Genomic DNA, 12,668 nt, shown 5'->3' with positions numbered 1-12,668 from the left:
GCCCCACGCGAACCTGGGCCAGCCTGCGGGGCCCAGCGGGGAGGCAGGGCGAGCCTCGTTTCCTAACTGCCCATTGCAAGCTGAGGAAACAGAGGCAGAAACGGGGGAGAAGTCCCACGTCTCCTGACTCCCAATCCCCAAGGAAGACGGGGACCCAGGGGCCTCTGACCACGAGAACCAGCGCCTGCACCCCGTCTCCCCATCGCCCTTCCCGGGGCAAACGTGCCTCCACGTCGGGGAGCGTGAGCAACGTCCCACGCTGACACCCAAGACCCTGCCCAGGACACAGCAGCTCGTCCGGCCTGTTCCCGTGGAGCCGGGTCCTCTGGAGGAAAGGTGAGTGCGGGCCACCGTCACCTCTGCCCACGCGGCACGGCGTGTTGCTGCCGTCACCGTGTCCAGAGGCCTCAGCTCACTGGAGGCTCCTCTCAATTCCAGGCCTCGACCTTAGGGCCGCCCCTGCGCACGCGGCCCGCGGACCGACCTGGAGGTGAAGCCGGGCACTAAGCCAGCAGCCGGTTCAACCAAGTCCCCTCTTCCCTCTTACGACCAAGATACGAACACGACCTGAAACGCACGCTGACCCCTCGGGCCAGAACCTGGCGCAGGGAAAGCGAGGCGCAGCCGGGACGTCTGCTCTTCCACCTGTGCCTTCAGCTGCCACGTCCCAAGAACCCAGGGCGATTCCACGCCACCAACGCCACTCAATTCCCTAGAACAGTGATGGCGAACCTATGACATGCGTGTCAGAGGTGACACGCGAACTCATTTTTTTGGTTGATATTTCTTTGTTAAATGGCATTTAAATATATAAAATAAATATCAAAAATAGAAGTCTTTGTTTTACTATGGTTGCAAATATCAAAAAATTTCTATATGTGACACGGCACCAGAGTTAAGTTAGGGTTTTTCAAAATGCCGAGCTCAAAAGGTTCGCCATCACTGCCCTAGAACCTCGCCCGGCGCGTCTTGGTCAGGAACAGAGTCCGAAGTCCCTGGGGTTCAATTCTGTAAAACAGAAGGGGAGCTCGGCGGAGCCTGCACCTCTGCCCACCTCTCAGTCTGCACAACTCCGTAAGCTTGAAATAAAAGGCACACATGCCCACGCAGGAGGTGCTCACAGCCAACTCCTTGGTGCTCCTCCGTCTCCACTCCCGACACAGGCGAGGGGCCCCGGAGGGACGGAGGGGACAACTGGGGACTGTGACACTAAGCCTGTGCTACACGTGGACGCAGGAATCGCTACCAGCTTTCCTGACAATGAGAGAGAACCACACACACAGGCGTCAGCAGGAGGTTGCCGCGCAGACCGGACGGACTGCTTAGTGACAGGGAGACGCGCCCCTGGGCCCGGTGCTCGAGGCCGGCCTTCAAGTCCCCTCCCTGGGGGAGGAAAGGGTGTGAGCACAGAAAGGACCTCTGCCAACACCACGGGGGAAACAAGATGGGAAACAGAACCCGCCATGGAAGAAATCCCAGGAGAGTCCAATTTGGAAAAAATTTAATTAACAAAATAAAGAGGAGGACATGGTCCAGGAGGGGCTCTGGGAGGACCCCTGCCACCCCGCCTGGGGCCCGGACCTGGTCGAGCAGAACCAGCTGGACTAGCAGGCCTGCTCCGCACTGCGCGCCCCGTGCGCACAGCTGAGAAACCACACGGCCGCTGGTAGCCAGTGGCTCCTGGCTGCCCTGTGCTGGCTTGGCACATGAATGCATGCAAACAAAGCAAGGCTTCAAGGGCTTCACCAGTTAATTTTGGCAAAAAGAGAAAACAAACAAAAAGCTAAAATTCATAGCAGATTAAAAGCCACTGAAGTGAAAACCATGTATTTCTCAGTAGGGAAAGAGACTACAACTACAACCTTTTTCTCTTTTTAAGTCTCTGCCATCCTCTCCCCCAACTCAGGTCAAAGTTCGTAGCAGCATAACACAAAGTCCTCTGTCAGCCAGTGTTCTCTGCTGTGGGGTCAGAGTTCACAGCTCAAGTTCAGTCCGTCCGCAGAATCATGGGAGGGTGCTCACTGTCTTCCTCCAGCCGCAGGGCGCTGGCTTCCTCCTCCAGGCACGCGCCGCCCACGGCGCCCAGCTCGTCCGTGTAGGCTGCAAAGAGAGCGCGGTCACCAGAGCTGGACAGGGCCCTCAGGGCGACCCGCACAGACTGCCTTTCACTCCCTCTTGTGACTAAAGAGCTCTCTGCAGCCAGAGGCAGCCCGGGACGCGTCATTTATTTCTGCAGAGCACGGGCTTCCCAGGGGACAGGCTGTGCTCTCCTCGGGAGCGGGAGCACGGAGTGCGCCTCGAACTAACGTGGGTGCGCAACACCAGCGCCAGACACTCAGCGCCCCTGCAAAGAGGAGCGCGAGCACAACGAGGGCAGGCTGCTGTTCTGGGGGAAGGTAACTCGCAGCTGCACAGCCACGGCCAGGCTGCCACCTGTCTGCCGGCACGCTGACCGACAGCTCCTGCCCAGCGCGCCTCCGCCCGGGGCCCGGGGCCAGGAGGGCCCTCAGCTTGAGGAAGGTCGACAGGCGCAGGGCAAGGCCCAGCACAGACGCTGGAGAGGCAGCGAGCTGGGGCACAAGTCACGTCCACCCCAAGTGGCCTGAGGCAGGATTATTTTCTTCAGAAGAAGAAAATCGATTCCGCCTCCGGGGCCTGGACAGCCAGGTGACACCAGCTGCCCGGCCTGAGGACGTCACTCCCCTGCCCTACACAAGGGGTGGCCCCGAGGAGGAAGCAGAGTGCGGGCACCGGGCGGCCCGGCCTCACTACCTTCCAGGTCTGTCACTCAGCCTTACCCAGTCTCGTGGGAGATGCAGGTGCGTGAGTGCCTTTGGCCACAGCTGTGCTGTAGGGCTGGGTTACCAAGGGGCAGTCGTGAGAGGCAGAGTCTAAGATCTCATTGGTTGTCTCCATGCTGCCATCCAACCTGGTGGAAGTGGAGAAGAACACACACAGTGAGGGCCTCGGGCACAATGGCAGGGCCTGGGGCTGGCGGGCCAGACCTGCAGCGACAGAGGCGAAGGCCACTCGCCAGGACACGCACGTGCGCTCGAACACTGCAGGGACGGGTGTTCACTCGGACTTTACATGGAAAGTCTGGCAAAAAGACTTATGCCTAGGGGACCAGCTATGTTATGTGCAGGCTGGTGACCATAAACAGGAGTCGCTATGAACAATATTCCCCCTTGCACCCCATCATCAGCACTGCCGTGCTTCTAGGTGACAAACAGCAGCAAAAGCAAAAGACCACAATGCACTGCTTCCCCACGAACCAACACTAACTCCTCTTTTCCAAGAGAAAACCCATCTCACGGTGAGACAGCAGGCCCTCCAACTGCGCCCTGACTGTGCGGACGGGACAAGCTGTGACATCCCTTTCTTGTGAATGTGAAATTCTCCGTCTATCTGTAGCCAGTCCCGAGGGGAGGCGGGAAGCCCCGCCCCCAGGAAGGGCAGGCACAGCGCTGACCACTTCCCGCCAAGAGCTGCAGTCCCTGGCAGACGGGATGGGAGAGCGGACATCTGCACCCACAGCAGGGACTGTCTGGGAAGGTGGAGCTCCTGAACGGCCTGAACGGCCTGGGCCAGTCTCTCCAGGAAACGCACACTCGCAGGGCCCACGGCAGCCTGGCCGAGAGAGAGCTGGGGGGGGGCGGGGGGCACGGGGCTGGCGGGAGAGGCCGACTTACTTGTGCTGCTTCATGAGGGTGCACTCGCCGCCCTCCTGGGGGTCCAGGTTGTACATGTACAAGTAGCCGTCGGACGCTCCCACCAGCAGTCGGGGGATCTTCTGAATTCTGTGGGAAGGAAAAGCAGCCACATCCTAGGACCACAACCTTCGTGCAGTTACTAAACTAGCAGTCTCGCCGTTGGCAAGGCCAGGGGAGCCCTCTGCCCCCCAAAAGTGAGCACAAATGTCGCTGAGTGAGTGACACACTACGTGTGTGCAGGACCAAGACTGCACCCGCTGTGCTACTTGCGGCCCCAGCATCGAAGCCGAGGGCGTCCTGACCGGGAAAGAGCGCCGGCGCCCCAGGGAGAGCAGGTGGCGGCATCGGTCTCCCGGCTCCCCGACTACGAAGGGCAGGCCGTTTCATGAGACTTCTTCAACTAGGCCAGGCGGGTAGGAAGGATGAACATAACGTCTATAACATCCACAGTCACAGCGAGGCCATGGCGGAGCGCTCCCAGCCACACCAGCGAGGTTCCCAGAGGGCTCGATGCTGGCGCTCCCAGCCCTGACTTATCGCCACAAGTGCCCAGACACAGAGGGCGCCTCTGCAGGGAGGAGCTGCAGGAGCCCTCGCCTCTGACAATCACGGTGCCCTGCGGGTCCCCGCAGCACGCAAACCTCGGCTCCATGACAGGCCGAAGTCTGCGATTGTTCTCAGGCTGGAAGGATCGTAAGGGGACCACCCAGGCGCCGCAGGCAAAGGGGAGGGAGGCTCGCCTGTACTCACGTGGTCAGGGAGCAGATGTTCTTGTGGCCGCAGAAGGGCAGGCGGACCGTGGCGAAGGCCCTGCCCTGGTTGAACATCTCTGTGACCTGGGAGGGCAGGTAGCTGGTGGAGTTCAGGAGCATCTTCCCGAAGTAGCCGGTCCAGGTGGAGGGCTCCTCCTGCGGCCTGGAGGGCGTCAGCAGAAACGTGACTCTCCCGGAGATGACCACGTCCCACCCACAGAGACAAGGACCAGCCCCGAAACCTCAAGAGAAATCCCCCTCCTTCAAGGAAAAGGGGCAGAAACCACAGCCTCTGAACAGCCTGCCCTCCCACGTGGCTGCGTAGATTACGGAAACGATTTGCAGCAAACAGGAGACATGCAGGCCCCACGCACAGCACCCCCGGGTCTAACAGAAAGTCTCGGAAACCTCTGAGCACCACTTTCAAGTGGCTCCTTCCCCACAGCCCGTTTTGCCGCTGCTCACCTTGTGCGCACCTGCAGGTTATTCAAGTGCTCCCTGGGGAGGAGCACATCCGTGAGTTACTGAAGTGCTCCCTGGGGAGGAGCGCACCCTGAGCAAGCCTGGCCCGGGGGAGGCTCACATGTTAGGAACAAGCAGCAGCGCTCTGTTCGCCGCACATGCCCATTGCAGTGACACACGACTCACGTCACCTGCTTTAGAAACGCACCCCCTGCGGGCAGCCTGGCGACGGCGCTCCCGGCACTGGGCAGTGCGCCCAGAGGCGTGCCGAGGCGGACGTCTGCACTGACCACGGCGGCCCCCGCGCCCTGCCGCCAGCCTCCCGCACAGCACCTCCCGCACTAGACCCCCTCACGGGGACAGATCCCTCCCTGCCGTGTGCGGACGCGGGGACACTGATCCAGAGCCCGAGCAGGGCCCGCCCCGGCAGGAGGCAGGAGGCAGCACGAGTCTGGGCTCCCGGGCTCACCCGTCAGTGTGAGCTGGACAAAGTGCTCTGTTGGTTTTCAAACAATCGAATGTTTGCAACTCACTTTTCCTTCACAGTCTCGAGTTTGAAGATGTGCACTGTCTCTGTGTTGCTGGAGGCGGAGAGGAACATGCCGTCCATGCTGAAGGCCAGCGAGCAGATGCTCACACACCTGCGGGCGGGGTAGGGTTAGCTGTCACCCGGGCCACCGGCCACCAGCAACCTCCCGAGGGGCCTGTAACCATCGCCGCAGGGGAGGACAGTTCCCTGACAGCTGCGTGGCTGCTGGAGCGCTCTCCTTCCTCCAGTCACCTTCTCAAACATTTTGAGAGAAAGATGTTGGGAACGTGACAGCAATTCTGTCCTATGTTCTTAAACAGCCAATTTTCTTTCATTTAAATTACAGCAATTCTTAACATGCAGAGGGTAAACTGGCCCCTCTGGTGATGTTTAATAGAGTAAAACTTTCAACATTCAACACACTAACTCCCTACAGTACATCGAGTCCTGAGGCAGAGGACCCAGGGGTGACCGGGACAGCCCCTCCTCCGAGGCAGGGAGGCGTGCTAGGCTCGGCCCTGCAAGCTCTGTAGTGGACGCCAGCAGGAGGGAGCTCCGCTCTGGGAGTCGTGGTTGCTTGTTTTAAAGGCAGAGCCGCAGCCACTGGCTGGCAGGGGGGGAGGAGAAGGGCCGGCTCCAGTTCTCAGGGCAGAGAGTAAGGACGGAGCCTGTGAACCAGGTCAGAGTCCGCAGCCGCCCGCAGAGCAGGTGGAGTGCACACACCGCCCGGCTCTGCCAGTCCCTCCGCTCCCCTATCTGGCCCCCGCTCTGCGTCCAGCTGGCCTTAAATCACGTCCCTTTACCCCCAGACCGTCCAGTCGGGCTGAACACGCCTGTCGTTCACCTTGTGCCCAGTGGCCACGTTTCCACTTGGTCACAGAGAACACAAAACTGAACCCAAAGAGAACTAAGAGTCAATGTTGGAGGCTTATATACTTTACCTCTTAACTCCTCTCCGGAACTCAAAGAGTTTCTGTCCCTCTGGAATGGAAAACACCCTAATCACGGTCCCCTGCGAAAGAGAGAAAAAGGCTTTTAGCCGAGAAAAGACGGACTTTCTTCATTTCTTTGTCAGACTATAAATCAAACACAGAACAGTTCTCCATGACAGCGCACTGTGGACCCCCTCCTGGCCAGCCCCCCACAGCTGCCCGAGCCCCTCCTGGCCAGCCCCCCCACAGCTGCCCTCTGCACAACCACCCCTCCTGGCCAGCCCCCCGCCACAGGTGCCCGAGCCCCTCCTGGCCAGCCCCCCGCCACAGGTGCCCGAGCCCCTCCTGGCCAGCCCCCCCACAGCTGCCCTCTGCACAACCACCTCCTGCTTTTCCTGCCACAAGCTCACCAGATCGCCCAGCCCCGTTCACCACTTCACTCAGCACTTACTCTGATCACTAATAGTCTTGAAGTCAAACATGGAATATACCAGTTCTACTTTTTCCTACATCACTGGAAGCTTAAACCATTAAAACTAAACGCTTGAGGCGTGTACCCCGCATTGGGAAGCACCTCCTAACGTGATGGCCGCGAGCCTGACACGCTTGGTCAGGCCGTCAGACCCCACTGCGGCCCTTCTAGCCACTTGGAGCTACTGACCAAGGGAAATGACGGCCTAAAGGGATCCGTCACCTGCACATCGGCCAGACCTGCATCAAGGGTGATGGCCGCGAGCCTGACACGCTTGGTCAGGCCGTCACCTGCACATCGGCCAGACCTGCATCAAGGAAACCCCTGCCGATGACAGGAAACAGCCTGGCGGTGAGCCACAGCCCCTCCTCCGGGACATGAGACACTGAGAGGGTGTCCGTTCCCTGCGACCCCTCCCCGTCCTGAAGCAGTCACACGCTCTGCGGGCAGACAGGACTGAGCACCGGGGACCGAGAGACCTGCCTCGGAAGTGACCCTGAGGGGTGCGGTCACCACCAGGTGGTGAGGAACTCAGCGAGCCTGCGCCGCAGGAGCCAGACGACAGGCCCGGCGCTGCCCAGCCATCAGGGAGCAGGTGCAGGGAGTGACGCCCTGTAAGACGGTGAGTCTCTGGGGTGGGAGGACCCCACCGAGGCTGCAGATCTGGGGGAGCAGGGGCGTCGGCACGCATGCAAACACCGCGCAGAGGCTGTGTCTCTGCACCCTAAGCGTCCAGGGTTCCTTACAGACGTGTGTTTCTATTTCATGCCACACCCGTGTGCAACCCTGACCAACGACAAGCTGCTGGTCACAGCTGGACGGCACTTCCGAGGCAGGAGTAAGCCCGCACCCAGGGCGGCCCCAGCACCCAGGACCCAGCAGGGCCGAGAAGGCGTTGGTGGTCTGATCCCTCAACCCAGAAGGTTCTGTGTAAAAGCAAGTCAAGAGCCTCTCTTTCTAGCCCAGAAGAAATTGTTCTGTTTTTACTGGCTCCCGAAGGCCTCGTCAGAACCATAACAGAGAGCTGGGTCAGTCAAGGGTAACGGGCCTCATGGCCATGCCGCTCCCGAGGAAGAAGAAAGGGACCGGTGACACGGTGAGTCCTGCAGCGTCCAGAGCGCAGGCGGGCGTGGAGTCAAATCCTGGCTTCCGCCAGCGGCCAGCCCTGGGAAAGCGCCTGCCCTCTCTGAGCTCCACCCGAAGGGAAACGTGCCCCTGGGTGAGGGTCAAACGAGGTAACGACATGGAGGGTCTTGGAGACTCAGGACAGTGACCCAGGAACAGCGGCATCGGCATCGTCGCTGTAGAAACGGGGCCCGAGAGTCAAGAATGCAGAGCCCGGGGGAGCGGGAGCGGCTGCCTGGGGGGCACTCGTTGGCTGGTTCAGGGGAGCCAGTGACTTCGAGGGGAGGGGACACCCAGGCTGAACCCAGGCACAGGCGGCTGAGGGGCAGGTCCCAGTGCTCCGAGGAGGGAGCAGCCAGGAGCACAAACGAGACCCTGAGAAGAGAGGGGAGAAGAGGAAGAGAACAGCAAAGGAAACCACAGACGGAGCCCTTCCGTGAGGAGAGGACGGGACCCTCCCGTGTCACGGAGGCTGAGAAGGGCCACACGGTCGGGCCTGCGAGGCCTCTTCTCCGAGTGCAGAAGGGCCGGGTCCTTTAACCCGGAAGTTCTCCTCACCGACTCTCTTACTCATCAGAGCTGCACACAGACGACTTCCAGGCAGGAGTAAATACACTCCTATCTACAGACTAAGCTTTAAGTAAGTGAACATGGTGCAGCTCTTAAAGGCGCTGTAACTCAGAGAAGCGCAGTAGGACGCAGAGAGGGAAAAGGAGGCTGAATGAGACACACACTGTGACCACCACTTTGTTAGCGAAAAAGAGTGAAAGGAACACAGAATGCGCTCAGACCCCCTCAGACTGTCTCCACTTTCACTCTCGCCCCCCCAAGTCCTCAGCACCACAGCCTGTGTCCTGGGCCCTGTCGGGGTGCAGTGGTGAGTGTGTGCCATGCAGGGCACTCGGTCTCCCGTCCCAAAGGTGCCCAGCTCCCCTGTGTGAGAGCCGCTCCCAGCAGCACACCCAGAGCCCGCAGTGGGCCCTGCCCGGTGGGTGTCGCCAGTGCTCCTGAGGGCTCGTGTGGTCACTGGGCTGGGTGCCAGGACTGGTTTCCCACGGGCCCGGCAGCCTTACCTTCTCGGAAGCAGTGGCGAGCTTGGTTCCACTGGCGTCGAAGGCCAGCGCGGCCAAAGGACTGTCGTGAGCGGGAATCATGTTGGCAGCTCGCTGGTGGGAGGGAGAACCAAACGTGACTACTAAGCCACCTGGTTTCCGGGGGTGGGGGCCCAGGAAGTGCCCGGGGTGACTCAGGCTCCTCCAGCGCGCCCCGGGGCACTGACGGGGACGAGCACAGCTCTGCTGGGGGCCAGCGGCGGGCACTGCATCGCCGAGCCAAGGAAGCCAGGACGCCAGGGCCCACAGCACTCATTCAGGGACGAGCATTTCCAAGAGCCTCAGGGAACCTCACCAGGTTAATGGTGTCGAAGACCTGCACCTCTCCGATGGTGGCGCTGCCGGGGTAGGCCAGGTAGCAGTTGTCATTGTTGATGGACAGCGCGCACAGGCCTGAGGACACAGGGAGCAGGCAGTCAGGCCTGAGGGCTCCTTTGTGGTCGTGAGATATACAGCGCATTCACTTAACCCAGGGCGGGGAGGGAGGGCTCTGAGCAGCCACAGCGCACTGCTGGGTTAGGGCCCCCTCCTGCCCCCACCCGTGACAGCAGGGCTGTCAGCAGATTGAAGGCCTCTGGTGGGAAGTGATTAGTGACCTCTAAATTGGAAGCTGACCAAACCATTGACCGATGTGGTCACAAGACCAGTGCCAGGAGGAAGGAAGCCTGGCTTAAGGTCGATCCACTTCAATCTGCCTCCAGCTGTGGGCTCTGCAGAGGAGAGAGCTCCCCCCCACCCCCGGCCCCGTCTTTAACAGGACACCCCCAGCAGCCCCGCCCTCCTCGGGGCGCTCACCCGCCGGGTTCGGGGGCGTCTCCCGGATGGTGTGCAGCACCTTCATGTCCCGAATGTTGTGGATGTACAGAGACTCCTCCAGGCACACGATGAGCCTCTAGGGGAGAGACAGAGGGAGGCAAGCGTGGAGAGAGCCGCCACGCTGCACGCATGCGCCCAGCCGCTCAGTGGGCTCTTGGATCAAGACGCTTGGCGTTCCTCCCATAGCACCCCTCGGCCTGCACACTCCAGAGGGCGCTGCATTACCCGCGGCTCTGCCCAGCACTGCCCTCAGCACCGGTTAGGGCGTGCAGAGCCCCTGTGCCTGCCTCGTCTCTGTTGCCGCTGCACTAGGACGCCTCACTATGCATTGACTCCATGTCACAGAAACTGGGCGATACGGTAAGGAAAGTGATTTGTATTATGGTTTGTTGTGTTTGTCTCTCACCCCTCACCCCTCTGCCCCTCGTGAAAACCACATCGAGTGCCTTGGATGGGCACCTGCTGTTGAACAAGGCGCGGCAAGATGAAGGTGGAAGCCGAGGGATTTCCTGAAAGTATAAAACTCCCCCTGCACCCAGGCTGTTCTGCAGGTGTCCATGTTCTTGCTGCGCTTCAAGACGGAAGTTCCTGGAGGGTGCATCGAGGGAAGACAACTTGGCCCGCACACACTTAGCATCTGCTGCCATGAAACAGCACGTGTGTTTTAAGCTTTAAAAAGGGGGAGGGGAGGCCGGGGGAAGGTCAATGGGGAAAAAAAGGAGACATATGTACTACTATTTGTAATACTTTAAACAATAAAATTAAATAAAAAATAAAAAGGTTCAATATGTTATGGCTTATCCTCTCCTATTTTAACCAACTTTTTCAGTCAATAGACCAATCCCCAGTTTCAGCCAGGTCAGTGGTCACGTGGCAGTAGCCGCCAGCAGCGTGGCTCAGCTACGCCCCCTCAGCCCAGGGCACTCCGCTGTGAACGGGAGCCGGTGCTGCATTTGTGAGCACAGGCCACGGGAGCCTGGGAAAGGGACTCAAGTGCCAGCCACCAGGCCCACAGGCTGGGCCAGACTCTCTTGTTTTGGGGAAGATATAAAAAGCAATAAATTATATCACTTTTGGGGGTTAATCTTTACCTGAGGATGTTTTTCCCATTGCTTTTTCAGAGAGTGGGAAGGAGGGAGTGAGGGGGAGAGAGAAAGAGAAACATCGATGTGAGAGAGACATCTCAGTGGGTTGGCTGCAACCCAGGTATGTGCCCTTGACCTGGAATCACACCCACCTCCCTCTGGTGCATGGGCCAACGCTCTAACCACTGAACAGCTGGCCAAGGCAGAAGCGTTCATCATCTTAAATCAAAGGTTAAATTAACAGTTTAAAAAAGGAGAAAGAAGATGCTAACAGGTTTTTTGAAGTAACACGTGTGAAAGTAAAAGAAGCGAAATAAACTATGACTCAACTCCAAGGATGGCTGCACGGACATCCGGTCAGTCCTCACTGAACACGGCCCACAGCCCCTGGCGCCCGCACGAGGTGGGAGAAAGCCAGCGCACCCAGGCTGACCGACAGGGACAGCGCTGAGCTCCCACAGAACCTCATCGAGGCTCAAGGAGAGGGCGCGGCGTGGGGGCCTCTGCACAGACACGGTGCCCGGCAGGATGAGTGGACCGGCGGCAGAGAGCAAGGGCGCTCATCGGGGAGGGACCCGAGCACACAGAGCGCGCGTGTGGAGGTGGGTGGTGGGAAGGTGAGCGGGCTCGGACCGGAAACGCGGGCTCAGGACCGCGTTTGTCCTGGAGGCGCCGGAGGCCTCTGGGGGCAGTGGCGGCCTCAGCCACAGTGCACACTGAGACACGGGCAGAGCGAGGTCTGACGCCCAGAGGCTGGTGCTCACCTGCCTGTTCAGCTTCACAGCCAGGATGGTGTTGGAGTAGCTGTAGTTGCAGATCTCCGTTCCCTTCTTAAAGTGGCAAACTTTCAGCTTCCGAGGAGCTTTGAGGCTGACGATGGCCACCAAGCTGCTCGAGAACAATCTTTCCACGATGCACACGTCTTCAGTGTCAGCTGTAAGCAGGAAACATACACGTACCCACATCAGCAGGCGCAGGCTGCTCGCACACACGAACACGTGTCCAAGTGCACATTATGTCAGCAGAGCACTTGGGGGCTACACGGTGGGCGCCTGGTGACAGGGCCGGGCTGTGGGGACAATCCCAGAGCAGCACCGGAGTCAAATTCACCGCTTAGGAGCCACGTACACACCACTCTCAGGGTCCCCCTGCCAGGAAGGCCCTGCATGAAGGGCCCCCCTCTGCTCAGACGCTGCCCTGCAGGAGCCTCCCCCGTCAAAGGGAGGCTTCCCAGCTCCTCTCCACATCACCCTGGTCCCTTCCTCCCTGGCGGTCACTGTCATCACGTGCATCTGCCCACCGGCTGCTCCCTGCACACGGTCTGGACTGTACGCCCCACACGGACAGAGGTTGCACCTCCTGCTCACAACTGTCCCCCAGCCTCTGTAACAGCACCGACAGATGCCAGGCCCCCACCGAGGCTCTGAACAACTCACTTTGAGTCCTGCTTTCCGATGTGAAAAGGGAATGACCGCCACTCTCAGAACTGCAGGAGGGGGTGGCAGATGCCGGCCCAAGTCTAGCTCCACCCCCATCCCCCTGCTCCCGCAAGAGAGGGGACACCCCACTCAGAAGACCAGATGAAACACGTGCAGACAGCATCCTGCCTGGAAGTGGCAGGCACAGTGGACCCGCCACAGACATCCCTTCACCCAGCCCCCTGACTGCCC

General features: G+C 59.9%; 1 protein-coding gene across 2 annotated transcripts; it reads right to left on the bottom strand.

Annotated features, from left to right (window-relative positions):
* Positions 1–1,786: 1,786 nt before the first annotated feature.
* Positions 1,787–11,978, bottom strand: WIPI2 (WD repeat domain, phosphoinositide interacting 2). Of its 2 annotated transcripts, none has more exons than XM_014550005.1 (10): positions 11,763–11,978; positions 9,893–9,989; positions 9,393–9,490; positions 9,059–9,151; positions 6,398–6,468; positions 5,461–5,568; positions 4,464–4,628; positions 3,693–3,800; positions 2,799–2,929; positions 1,787–2,100 (listed from the first exon to the last, which is right to left on the bottom strand). In XM_014550005.1, exons 1-10 carry the CDS (start codon positions 11,961–11,963, stop codon positions 1,988–1,990), a joined length of 1,185 nt encoding a protein of 394 aa, XP_014405491.1. In that variant the 5' UTR covers positions 11,964–11,978; the 3' UTR covers positions 1,787–1,987. The 2 variants fall into 2 exon arrangements, with proteins under 2 accessions (XP_014405491.1, XP_014405492.1); XM_014550006.1 differs by lacking the exon at positions 11,763–11,978 and adding an exon at positions 10,170–10,567.
* Positions 11,979–12,668: the final 690 nt, after the last annotated feature.

The sequence above is a fragment of the Myotis brandtii genome, unplaced genomic scaffold (genome assembly GCF_000412655.1).
Source record: "Myotis brandtii unplaced genomic scaffold, ASM41265v1 scaffold579, whole genome shotgun sequence".
Classification (NCBI taxonomy): domain Eukaryota; kingdom Metazoa; phylum Chordata; class Mammalia; order Chiroptera; family Vespertilionidae; genus Myotis; species Myotis brandtii.
Note: the sequence above shows the minus strand (reverse complement) of the source record. Positions and strands in the feature narration are given on the sequence as shown.

What these genes read in the sequence shown, in the direction of transcription:
- WIPI2 (XM_014550005.1), bottom strand. Translation starts at nt 11,963, where the DNA reads ATGTGGGTACGTGTATGTTTCCTGCTTACAGCTGACACTGAAGACGTG. An exon ending in GACGCCCCCGAACCCGGCGG is followed by an intron (nt 9,491 to 9,892) that starts GTGAGCGCCCCG and finishes CTGTGTCCTCAG; the next exon opens with GCCTGTGCGCGCTGTCCATC. An exon ending in CTCGAGACTGTGAAGGAAAA is followed by an intron (nt 4,629 to 5,460) that starts GTGAGTTGCAAA and finishes GACGCCCTCCAG; the next exon opens with GCCGCAGGAGGAGCCCTCCA.